This window comes from Cherax quadricarinatus, unplaced genomic scaffold (assembly GCF_038502225.1).
Source record: "Cherax quadricarinatus isolate ZL_2023a unplaced genomic scaffold, ASM3850222v1 Contig784, whole genome shotgun sequence".
In the NCBI taxonomy this organism is placed as follows: Eukaryota; Metazoa; Arthropoda; class Malacostraca; order Decapoda; family Parastacidae; genus Cherax; species Cherax quadricarinatus.
This window is the reverse complement of record NW_027195810.1, coordinates 25,060-38,084: the sequence shown is the minus strand read 5'-3', so window position 1 is coordinate 38,084 and position 13,025 is coordinate 25,060. Positions and strand designations below refer to the sequence as shown.

Genomic DNA, 13,025 nt, shown 5'->3' with positions numbered 1-13,025 from the left:
TTTTTACATTATACTCTATCAGTATTTTTTTTGGCAATTTCCATAGTTATACTACTATATGTAAGTAACCGAAATAATTATGTTAAAATGAAATTGTTTGTCTAACTGAAAGGATGTTTATAAAAATTTTACTGATTAAAATTGTATGAGTTAAATCTTGGAAATTATAAATAAAAAATAAAAAATGTTCTTTAAACTTCAAATCTTCTTTAACCTCCAACATAGAACACAATCCTAGCATTATTCTGTATCATAGTCTCAAAGATCTGTCACACCTAATTATGCAGCCAGCTAATACGGAAGAATCATCATCACCTTCTAAATTCAAGATAAAGGCTTATGGGGAACATAAAACTAATTATGGCGTGATTACACACCTAACAACACAGTATAAACTAAGGTTCAAAATATGGTTTAACTTGAGGGGAGAACAAATAATAATAACTCCTATTAACAGGAAAATGTATATAACTTTAAAGGAAGTTATGGAAACGGACCGTTCTTTCACTTTGGAAGAACTGGATTCTCGGAAAAAGGTTAATAAGGGTGTAGTGATGCAATACCCACTGATGTTTCCCATCGAAGCAATAGTAGCTCACCCCAATATTGTATTAGCTCAACATTTCAAAGTAGAAGAGTTGGCGGCAGGTAATGTACAAACTCAGCAAGTCTTTATTCAGCATATAGGACCACTACCATTCCAGCTGGATTTTGGTTTTTGGGGTCGGTACAATGTCGAGATTTTCATGGAAGAACCAATTCGCTGTTTCAAGTGCCAGCGTTATGGACACATACGTGCACGTTGTCTGAACAGAGAAATTTGCGGTGTCTGCAGCCTGCCCCATTCTACAAAAGAATGCATTCTCAAGTTAAAAAATGCATCACCACCTACTCCACGATTTCCGAATTGCAAGCAGAAACATCATGTCTGGAACCCTAAATGTCCAAAGAGACTCGCTCGAATTCGAGAGATAGCCTGGAAAATGTCAATAATGAGACAGGATGCTATAGCAGCAGAGCATCATCATCACCTTTATCAAAAAATGGGTATAGAGAATCCGGCTATACTGCAACTCAGTGCCCACTCAACCAGGCATAATGAACAGGAGCATCAGGAGCATTTTTCCAAATTACAACAACGAATAAACAAAAAGAGGAAACAAAAAACTAGAAACAAAAACAAAAGACAACGAAGAAATATGAAAAAAAGTGGCATTCATCTGTACTCCACAAGTCCCCATCAGCCTTTTTTCCAGGCAAAGCCACTATACAGACTTCTGTGTCTGCACCTCACCAACAGATACCAGGTACACAACTTAGTACACAGCAAAAAACAACAATGCGCACAGTGAAGAAATACAACCTTCAGCAACCTCAACCACAGATTACAACAACTCAAATAATATCACTGCTTAAAACCTACTGACAACGGATTTAGAATCTCTCTTGCTAATTAAAGTATTTACGGGACTAACGGTCTGGGTCAGTTGGACTTGTACAGGAAGAAGGGTGACATGACACAGCAGTTAACAAACAACAAAACACATTTTCTATAAATAAACTTAAAACAAAATGTTTTGTCCATGTTACATTTTCTATAAATAAACTTAAAACAAAACGTTTTGTCCATTTTATATATATATATAAGTTGAACTCTTAACTGCAATGTGTGTTAGTAGGAGACTTGACTGGGGAGTGTCAACATGTGTTAAGTAAGTCTCATTGCTCTCTCTTAACAATGTGTATTGCTCTTAACAATGTGTATTGCTCTTAACAATGTGTATTGCTCTTAACAACAATGTGTGTTAGTAGGAGGCTTGACTGGAGTGTCAACAGGTGTTATAGTAGTCAGACATTTTCTGGGGAGTGTCAACACGTGTTAAGTAAGTCTCATTGCTCTCTCTTAACAATGTGTATTGCTCTTAACAATGTGTATTGCTCTTAACAACAATGTGTGTTAGTAGGAGGCTTGACTGGAGTGTCAACAGGTGTTATAGTAGTCAGACATTTTCTATAAATAAACTTAATGTTATATATATTAATAAAAGGCTTGATTCTTTAATGGATTTATTTATCAAACATATATTTTTATTATTAATTATTTTCAGGTTAGAAATGGTTGCTTCACATAATAGTGGTATCCTAGTACAATCCTTGGTACGTGTTCCAGGTAGTGGTAACAATGATAATTCAGCAGTTCTTTTAAATTTGGGCCGAACATCTGATTTAGCTGCAAGAGTTAATGTACCTTCAAGATTACCTCCATCTTTAACACAGAATAGAAGGTCAACAAAACCTAAAAACAATTCTGAAGATGATAAACCACCACCACCATCATCTCAAAAACGAAAGATTGAGGAACAAATGTCTTCATTATTACCATCACAGAAGCGTCCATGTACCCAACCAGTAATTTTAATGCCTATTAAAATTTCCATTAAAAATGGTGCTGTAGATGTGTCTGAACTATTAAAAAATCCAATTTTAACACAGAATAGGAAGTCAGCAGAACCTAGAAACAATTCTGTAGATGATAAACCACCACCATCATCTCAAAAACAAAAGCTTGAGAAGGAACAAATGTCTTCTTCATCATTACATCCCATTAGTCCATGTACCCAACCAGTAATTTTAATGCCTATTAAAATTCCCATTAAAACTGGTGGTGTAAATCATATAGATGTGTTTGAACTATTAAAAGATTTTGAAATGCTCAAAAAGAAAATGATGATCTTAAAAAACACATGGAAACATTTTGAAAAATATTTGCAAATAAAGAACTACTTCTTTCTTTTAGCAAAAGACTAGTTCATTTGCTGTATTTCAATTTTTGAAGCTGATCTTAACATTTATATTACTATAAATATAACTATAAATATTTTAAAGTCTCTTGAATATTTAAAATATGTAATTGTTTAATATTTTGTTCTGAATATTTAAAATTCATGTATAAATGTTTTATATTTTGAGTCTTTTTACATTAATGATAAGATTACTACTTCACAAAATGATAATTATCATATGATACTTATTAATGTTGCACTTCATAAAAATTGTAAAAAAGAATAATAAATCTAAAATGAAAGATTCAAATTCATCATCTCTTTATATCATACTCTTTTTCTCATGATTTTTTTAGCAATAATTTTGTTTATACTATTATGTGTTAAAAAAAATGTTTGAAGTTTGAACATTAAATAAAATATTGTGAAATATATGAATGAAATTTTGGATATTAAAAATAAAATAAATGAAAGAATTATTTCATTTTATTATACTTTGTTTATTTCGTTCCATCACTTGGAAATAAAGAGAATGTTATATCTTGTGCTTGTATTGGTCATAAGATTATTATCTTTGAAGACTTAAATCTAATTTTTGAATAAATTCTTCGTAGATCAGTGAATCCATATTTTTGGCTGAAAAGATATAAAATCAATTAACGTTTAAATTTTTTTATATTTTTTTATGAAATATTTTTCAGTATTTAAATATTTAGTTAATCTTTAATAAACTAACCTAATTGATATAAAAAGAACCAGTCACCTATTTTACATTTTTTGGAATTTTTTTTAATTGAAAGACGATGGCGACGATGAACTTTCATAACTAGAATGGTATTTCTAATAATGGGTACAAAAGTTGCTAGTCGGTATATTATACCCAATACTGAACACACTGCCAATATGATAAACCTAAAATAATAAAAAAGTTTAACTGTAGGAAATATCAATTATTATTATTATTGTCATGCTGAATATGTAAAACTGGTCAATTAGCAAGAACTCATTTAAAATTAAGTTATTTCTGGAATTTTCTCTTATACGTTTAAAGATATATTTTTTTCATTGGCCTATTCGGCACGACATTATTATTATATAATATAACTAATAATTATTAACTTACCAAAAATATGAAAAAAGAAATATTTTTACATTAACTATATTCAGAGAAAGAACACAAAGACTATCAATTTTTTCTGTAGATCCAGATGAACCATGTTTGTATAAAGTACACGTTGCTACTTTTGGGAATAATTCATTCATATGTTTACTGGAAGCTATTACTTGAGTACCATAAGTTAAAAATTTGTATCCTAAAAATCTAAAAAAAAAATTCAATATTATTGTATTATATTGTATTATTATTGTTTAAATATAGTTTGTAATATGTCATCATATATTATTAATTTAAAAAAATAATATTAATGTAACGTACCTATTAGTCAAGTATATTTGTCCTATAACATTTACGAAATTAAGAATTTCGCAGCCAAAAAATTTGTAAACATAAATATTTTGAGAATGTAAGTTGAGTGTAAAATAGTTTATTAAGTATTTAATTCTATTCTGTTTAATTGTATCATCCACAATAGAATTATTGAGATGAGAGACTAACATCTTAATCTTTCCTCCTTCTAATATTTTCCATAAGTAATGAGGAAAGTAAAACATCATAATCTGTGTAAATTAGAAAAAAATAATTAAATTATGTTTTACTTAAAAAAAATTAATATTTTTATTATTCTATTAATTATATCTATAATAAAAAAAATTAACTAACCTGAAAATAGAGAAATAAGGCAACCCATTGGTAATATTTATGATAAAATTTGATTTTGCCATCCTTTGAATTAGTATAGGTAGAAAGAATACAACAATACAGGTTCATGACTTTAGAATCGATATCATTTACTACAGAGTCAATTGGATCACCAGAATATTGTTTCTGTGTTATTAGTATACAAAATATAAGTAAAAATATTATTGTTATTTTATAATGAAGAGAAAATATTATATTATTAATATGAAAAGCCTTTGTGTGAATATTTTTGAAATATTTTTTATCGACATTATTAAAGACTGCATTCATAATTAAATCTTTTAAAGACTAATTATTGAAATATATATATATTTGAATATTTTTTTTATGATTTATTTTTTTATTACTCATTTATATATAAATAAATCATTAATATTTTTTAGCATTTATATATAAATCATTAATATTTTTAAACTCTATTAGAAACATGGAGAACCAATTGAAAAATACTAAAAAGTCTCTCAATATTGTAGTAAATACAGAAAAAAAAGTTATTAATAATTTTATCTTATCAATAAAATTATTTTTAATTTGTTCTAAATACTGGATTAAATATTAATTTAGTAAAGATTATAATGACAGATCTAGACTTAGAATTAAATTAGAAAAAATGTGTGATGATGAAATAAAAAAAAATTAGAGAAATAAAGAAGAAAATTAAATTAGATAAAATGTGTAATGAATTAAAAAATAATTCAGTTTTTAATAATAATCTAGAATGTTTTACAGAAAATAAACAAGAACAAGAAAAAGAAGATAGAAATAAAAGATACACATGCTTCATTATGTAATATGGATAAATATTAACATTTTTTCATTATATATGATTGAAATATTTTTGAAATACTCAATTATTTTAATAAAATTTGTTCTGTAATTTGAATATTTTTTTTTATTTTTTTTACTAACCATTTATATATAAATCATTTATATGTTTTTAATTCTATTATAAATATGGAGAACCAAATGGAAGACACTAAAAAGTCTCTCAATACAAATAAAAAAGTTATCAGTAATTTTATCTTATCAATTAAATTGTTTTTAATTTGTACTAAACAATGGTTTAATTACTATTTTAGTAAAGATTATAATGACAGGGCAAGACTTGATAAAAAAATGGCAATTAAAATAAATAAAATGTATGATGAAGTAAAAAAAATAGTGAAAAAAAGAAAATTAAATTAGATAACAAAAACAATTCAATTTCTAATAAGTCTAGAAGAAAAAATAGAACAAGGAAAAGAAAATCAAAATAAAAAAGATATGCTTTATTATATAATATCAACAATAACTATAAATATTAAATTTTTTTCCATTATACATGTGTTGAGGATTTTTGGCCTTACCTGCCGTGTTTATTATAACTATATATAATGAACACTTAGCTGATAAATGACAGCAAATCGTCTACACAGCCACCCCTGCAGACGAGGTCTAGAAGCTGTCGAAACCATCACAACAGTGGGCTGTCAAGAGATACAATTTGTAAGTATAAATTACCCCTAGGGGGTGTTATGTCAGCATATTTCATTCGATGATGGCTGACGAAATACTTACTTGTTTGGACTCAAAAGTCCACACCTTACTGCCGATTATAGGTTGATTACAAACTCCTTGTGACTCAAGAATTGTGCAATCCCTCGATCTACAAGAAATTCGTAACATACCTTGCTCTTTGTAACGTGAGCTATGGTGTTCTCAACACCTTCGACAGATATCGGTGACTTGATAGAAGCTGAAGTGTCCTTGGATGTCCACGTCTTCCATTGTCTAGGAAACGCACACTGGTACACTATGTTCCACAAGATTTGTCTTTATTGTTCACAATGTATCACAAGAGAAGCTGATCACACCTCTCTTATGTTTATCGTGTTTTGTGAGACACTTTGTCCACACTAATGCACAGATCAGTGTTCTTTGTTGGTTATCCTGGCGTCAGTGTCACTCGTAGTAGAGTCAAAGTTAATCTGCCAGACGCCCCAGCGCTCCATGCCGTCACTGCCCCCAGCACAAAAAAAAAACGCTGACCTAGTACCTTGCATCCCTGTCACCTCCTCGATGAAGCAAAGCAAATGTTTGTTTCTTGCTGTCTTAAGTGTAGACAACAATGTACACTATCTTTACTATGGTAATAAAGTGGGAGCAGGATTTTCCTTAATTGTCCTGCTAAGTAAGAGATGTACTGTCTCTTATAAAAATACATGTTGTAACACCGCTGCAAGGAGCAGAGGTCATTTGACTATGTGGCATAGCATCTGTGATCAATTACTCACTCTAGCAGTAAACAAGATGCTCGCCCCTTCTGAGTGGCCCCTCAGGGCTGAAAGGGCTGAACGGGGCTGAAGGGGGCTGATACCCCCCTCCTGGAGAAAATTTCTCCACACTGGGGGCGGCGGAGGTTCGCTGCAGGTGAACTATTCATTACTTAACATTAATTTGATTTTCTCACTCGCCACCACTGCTGCTTGTCTTTTCTGAACAGCTTTAGTCTGTATGGTTTCTGGAGAATCACTAATTTTGTTTTCAACACTGTGTAATTCTAATGGCACTAGTTTATTTATTGTCCGCTTATTCACTACACCTTTGCTCAAAACATCAACTGTCCTGATGATTCCATTTGCATCAGGATATATGGTCACAATTTTTCCAAGTGGCCATTGGGACCTCGGACCATCATTGTCGATAATCACTATGTCACCAGGTCTTAAGGACTTATGATTTTCAGGAATACCAGCTCCATAGAAGTGTTCTCTCAATGAGGTGAGATAGTCTTCTCGCCAAATTTTCTCCCAACGTTCAATCACTTTATTAAGGTGTTTGAATTTACGTCTGAGTTGCTCAGGTTCGAAATAAGTAGGATCCTCTATGATTTCTTTATCATTCATGGGAGGAACAGGTTCGAGCCTTCTGCCATGGAGTAAATGAGATGGACTTAACACTTCTAAATTGTCCAGATCATCGGTAACATAAGTTAGAGGTCTGTTGTTGACTCTATTTTCTATTTCAGTCACAACTGTACAGAATTCTTCTAAATCTATTCTCTGACGTTGAAGAGTCTTCCTTAAACAACGCTTTACAATGCCGATCATTCTTTCATAAAATCCGCCGTGCCATGGAGATTTAGGAGGAATGTATCTCCAACGACATCTGCATTGATTCAGCATCTGTTGTACTTCTGGCTGATCAAAGATCTTGCTTATATAAGCAGCACCAGCAACAAAGTTCGTTGCATTATCTGAAATCATCAGTCTGGGACATGCCCTTCTGGCTGCAAACCTTCTGAATAATTTGATAAAAGTTTCAGCAGACATGTCAGTGGCTACTTCTAGATGTACTGCTCTAGTTGTAGCACAAGTGAACAAACAGATGTACACCTTGATGGGAACTTTGTCAACTGTTTTGGTTAAAATTATTGGTCCAGTATAATCTACACCTGTCACCTCAAATGGAGTGATATGACAAACTCTTTCAGAGGGATATGGAGGTGGACCTGGATACTGACATACTCGCATATCGTAGTGACGACAAGTAATACAGTCCTTTATTTGTTTTTTCACACTCTGTCGACCTTGAGGTATCCAGTAGGATTGTCGTATATGACAAAGTGTGTCAGCTACCCCACCATGTAACACGTTACTGTGGGCGTTTTGCACAATCAGTTTTGTCAGCCAATGATTCTTGGGGATCAATATTGGATGTATGGCTTCTTTAGGTAGTGAAGAATTATAAATTCTTCCTCGACATCTTATAATCTTTTCTGAGTCGAGATAAAGTCCTAAAGAATTAATCATAACAGGTTTCTTTAGGGATTTATCTTGTGTTTCCAGAAATTTATATTCTGTAGAGAACACATCTTTCTGTATTAGTTTCACCCAGTATTTAATGGGTTCAAGACATTCATAATCAGGTTTAATTCCTTTAATGAATTTAAAGACAAGAGCTGTAACTCTTAAAAGTTTACCCAAAGATGAGTATTTAGATCCATCAATGACTATTTCTGTTGTGTCTGCTGCAGTATTTACACAACTTATTTCTGCTGTGTTCAAGCAGACTGTTTCTTCTGGCATAATGTGAACTTTTTGCTGAGGCCAGTTATTTCCATTAGAGAGCCAGTTCGGTCCTTGGAGCCATAATTTATTATTCACAAATTTCTTGAGTGAGACACCACGTGACAACATGTCAGCTGGATTCTCTTGGGTAGAGACGTGAAGAAAGAGATAATCTCTCTGCATCTCTTTTATTTCTGCTACTCTGTTCTGTACATAGACCAACTTACTCTTATTATTTCTTAACCACTGGAGAACTGCTTCATTATCACTCCAGATCACGGTTTTCTCAATAGTGAGATGATCAAGTACTTTGTTGAGATAGACAGCTAATTTTGTACCTACATAGAGTGCTGTCAGTTCCAATTGTGGTACTGTTCTGACCTTCAAGGGTGCTACCCTGGCCTTTGAAGTAATTAGTGTACTTCCTTCAGCATTACTCATGTAAGCTACAGCGCCATAACCTCTGGTTGACGCATCACAGAACACATGTAATGTGTACTTGTTTCCCTCTTGACCTATTTGTCTGGGAAGTTTAATTTGATGAAGTTGTTTAAACTCCTTGGATATTTCATCCCATGCTTGACTCATTTCTAGAGGCAAGTTCTCATCCCATCCAATTTTGAGTTTCCATGCATCTTGCATAAGCATTTTACCTTTTATGGTAATTGGTGAGACGAGTCCTAGAGGATCAAAACATTGTGATACCTCTGACAGTAAACTACGTTTAGTGAGTGGACTGCATGATTTATTGTTTATCTTTTTGAGACTCAAAGTATCTTCCTGTGTGTTCCAATTAAGTCCCAGCATATTGTTGCAATCAGGAATTTCAGTTTCAGGGAAATCTTCTTTGATAAGTTCCCTTAATTGCTTTGAATTTGTATTCCACATCCTTAGAGGCATATTTGCTTCTTTCATCTCCTTGTTAGCTTCTCTGTATAAGGATTTCAAATCCTGCTCTTTATTCACAGTACCTTGAAGATTGTCCACATATAAACTTTTCTTTAAGATTTCTTTGAAGGGACTTTCAGATTTCTTCAAATGTGTATTTAGAGTAGCTTCTAGTAAGAATGGAGAGGATGTTGCACCAAATAATACTGATTTGAAACGATAAGTTTTCACAGGACTTTGAGGATCATGTGGATTTTCAGGCCACAAGAATCGAGTATAATCTCTATCTATTTCTTGTAGTCCTACTCTTAAGAAAGCTTTGGAAATATCAGCCGTGTAGGCATATGGGTTTGTGCGAAATTTCATAAGCACGTCTCAAAGCTTCTCAGTTAGTGAGGGTCCGGTCATCAGACAGTCATTAAGACTTGCTACATCTTTATTTGCATGTGCGCTGCAATTATATACAACACATAGTGGAGTGGTTTCAGAATCTTTTCTGACTCCATGGTGCGGGAGATAATGAGCGTTTGTCTTCAACTTATCTTCGACTATTTCCTCAATGAATTTATTGTCCAACTGTTCTTGTATGATATTATCATAGACAGTCAGTAACTCTGGATTCTTCCTGAGCTCATGTATTTGTGCTTTCATCTGTCTGAAAGCCATGCGATAATTGCTAGGCAGATGTGGTGGATTTAATTTCCATGGTAACCTAACCCAATACTGTCCATCTTTATATTTGACAGTGTCCAAATATTGGTTATAAGTCTGAGACTCTTGTGGGCTTGGTTTATTTACATCAATACCTATCGCATCTAAATCCCACAACTTATCAACTGGTTCATTCATTTCTTCCAGTAATGATAATTTTTGCTGTGGTACATGATCAGCGGTTATTCTCGTAACTAGTACATTTTCCACTGAATCAATATCAGCTTCTTTCCCACTTTGAGAGGGAATGGGACCACATATCATGTGGCCTCCTGCTGTTTTCAGCAAGTGAACATCATGTTTACTTACTATATTTTGCACAAAACAGTGATAATAATCACTTCCAATGATTAAATCAATTGGACTAATTGTGTCCGTCTGTATGTCAGGACAGGCTAACTTGACCTTAGCTGCTTTCAGTGCTGCAACTGTTTCTTTTAATCCCTGGATCTGCACAGACTTAGGTAAATCATCTACTACCACAGCTTCTACTGTCTTTTTCCTGTTTCCTAGACCAACAGTGATTTTGGCTAGGTCATATGTCTGTTTACCAGAATTATGGAAAAAACCAGCTATATCTAACTGTATTTTGGCATAGGGTTGTTTATTCAGTTTCTGCAACACTGATCTTCTGATGAAGGACCTTTGTGAGCCTTGATCAAATAGTGTTAGCACATTGGTTTTGTGTAATTTATTAGATAACTCAACTCGAGCTATCGGGAGAGCAGTTGCTTTAAACTTATCTCTCACATTTAATGCTGTTGCTTGTTGACTTCCTGATTCTGTGGAAGTCTGATGCTGTTCAGCAAAAGTATTTGGGCATAATGCTGTATGATGCATACCCTTGCATTTAAAACACTTCTTCAGTGAGGATTTTTGGCCTTACCTGCCGTGTTTATTATAACTATATATAATGAACACTTAGCTGATAAATGACAGCAAATCGTCTACACAGCCGCCCCTGCAGACGAGGTCTAGAAGCTGTCGAAACCATCACAACAGTGGGCTGTCAAGAGATACAATTTGTAAGTATAAATTACCCCTAGGGGGTGTTATGTCAGCATATTTCATTCGATGATGGCTGACGAAATACTTACTTGTTTGGACTCAAAAGTCCACACCTTACTGCCGATTATAGGTTGATTACAAACTCCTTGTGACTCAAGAATTGTGCAATCCCCCGATCTACAAGAAATTCGTAACATACCTTGCTCTTTGTAACGTGAGCAATGGTGTTCTCAACACCTTCGACAGATATCGGTGACTTGATAGAAGCTGAAGTGTCCTTGGATGTCCACGTCTTCCATTGTCTAGGAAACGCACACTGGTACACTATGTTCCACAAGATTTGTCTTTATTGTTCACAATGTATCACAAGAGAAGCTGATCACACCTCTCTTATGTTTATCGTGTTTCGTGAGACACTTTGTCCACACTAATGCACAGATCAGTGTTCTTTGTTGGTTATCCTGGCGTCAGTGTCACTCGTAGTAGAGTCAAAGTTAATCTGCCAGACGCCCCAGCGCTCCATGCCGTCACTGCCCCCAGCACAAAAAAAAAAAACGCTGACCTAGTACCTTGCATCCCTGTCACCTCCTCGATGAAGCAAAGCAAATGTTTGTTTCTTGCTGTCTTAAGCGTAGACAACAATGTACACTATCTTTACTATGGTAATAAAGTGGGAGCAGGATTTTCCTTAATTGTCCTGCTAAGTAAGAGATGTACTGTCTCTTATAAAAATACATGTTGTAACACCGCTGCAAGGAGCAGAGGTCATTTGACTACGTGGCATAGCATCTGTGATCAATTACTCACTCTAGCAGTAAACAAGACGCTCGCCCCTTCTGAGTGGCCCCTCAGGGCTGAAAGGGCTGAAGGGGGCTGAAGGGGGCTGATACCCCCCTCCTGGAGAAAATTTCTCCACAAAAGTATTTGGGCATAATGCTGTATGATGCATACCCTTGCATTTAAAACACTTCTTCAGTGAGCATTTTCCTCCCTTGTGTTCACCTAAACACTTGATGCACCTTTTCAGCTGATGAATACGTTGTTTACGTGCCTCCATTGATGTGTATTGAATACAATACTGTGCCCAATGTGTTCCATCACAAAGTACACATTTTGGAGTACGTTTATGTATGACAGTCTGTTTACTGTCTATTGTATTCACAGCTTGATAAATGCCTATATGGGATTTCCCATTATGTGGTTTAATGGGAGTAGGTATACTCTTTTTATACTGAGTTGAATGTTTGTTATCCACTGGATTTGTGGATTTTTCATCTTGTCTCGTTGCTTGCATGCATGAAACTATTGTTTGTAAACCATTGCTAATTTCCTCACAAGTGAAATAGCGTTTATTGAACATAATATTTAATCGTTCAATAGTTTGTGGTGACAGCTTATCCTGTACAATACCACTGATAAACCAATCACATTGTCTTAGGTCATATTTAGCATCTAGAGATCTGAGACTATTGTCTAATGTAATTCTAAATGCCTGTAAGTCTGAAAAACAATGTTCGGGTGGCTTCAAGCTTGATATTAAGACTGCATGTCTAACTCTAGCCTTGTCATCATCAAAGTAATTGTCTGCTAAGACACGTAAGGCTATTTGATAATTGCCTTTGACCACCGGAAATGACTTAATCAGTTCATAGGGTTCTCCCTTCACAAGACATTTAAGATAATTGAACTTAGCAATCTCATCTATGTCAGTTCGTGAATTTACTATGGATTGAAAACCACTAATGAATTCTTCATAATTATGACCTT

General features: G+C 33.8%; 1 protein-coding gene across 1 annotated transcript; it reads right to left on the bottom strand.

Annotated features, from left to right (window-relative positions):
• Positions 1 to 3,351: 3,351 nt before the first annotated feature.
• Positions 3,352 to 4,872, bottom strand: LOC128703361 (innexin inx2-like). Its single transcript, XM_070080688.1, has 5 exons — positions 4,564 to 4,872; positions 4,219 to 4,460; positions 3,907 to 4,104; positions 3,520 to 3,695; positions 3,352 to 3,419 (listed from the first exon to the last, which is right to left on the bottom strand). Exons 1-5 carry the CDS (start codon positions 4,870 to 4,872, stop codon positions 3,352 to 3,354), a joined length of 993 nt encoding a protein of 330 aa, XP_069936789.1.
• Positions 4,873 to 13,025: the final 8,153 nt, after the last annotated feature.

What these genes read in the sequence shown, in the direction of transcription:
- LOC128703361 (XM_070080688.1), bottom strand. Translation starts at nt 4,872, where the DNA reads ATGAATGCAGTCTTTAATAATGTCGATAAAAAATATTTCAAAAATATT. An exon ending in CAAATATACTTGACTAATAG is followed by an intron (nt 4,105 to 4,218) that starts GTACGTTACATT and finishes TTTTTTTTTTAG; the next exon opens with ATTTTTAGGATACAAATTTT. An exon ending in GTTCTTTTTATATCAATTAG is followed by an intron (nt 3,420 to 3,519) that starts GTTAGTTTATTA and finishes ATATCTTTTCAG; the next exon opens with CCAAAAATATGGATTCACTG.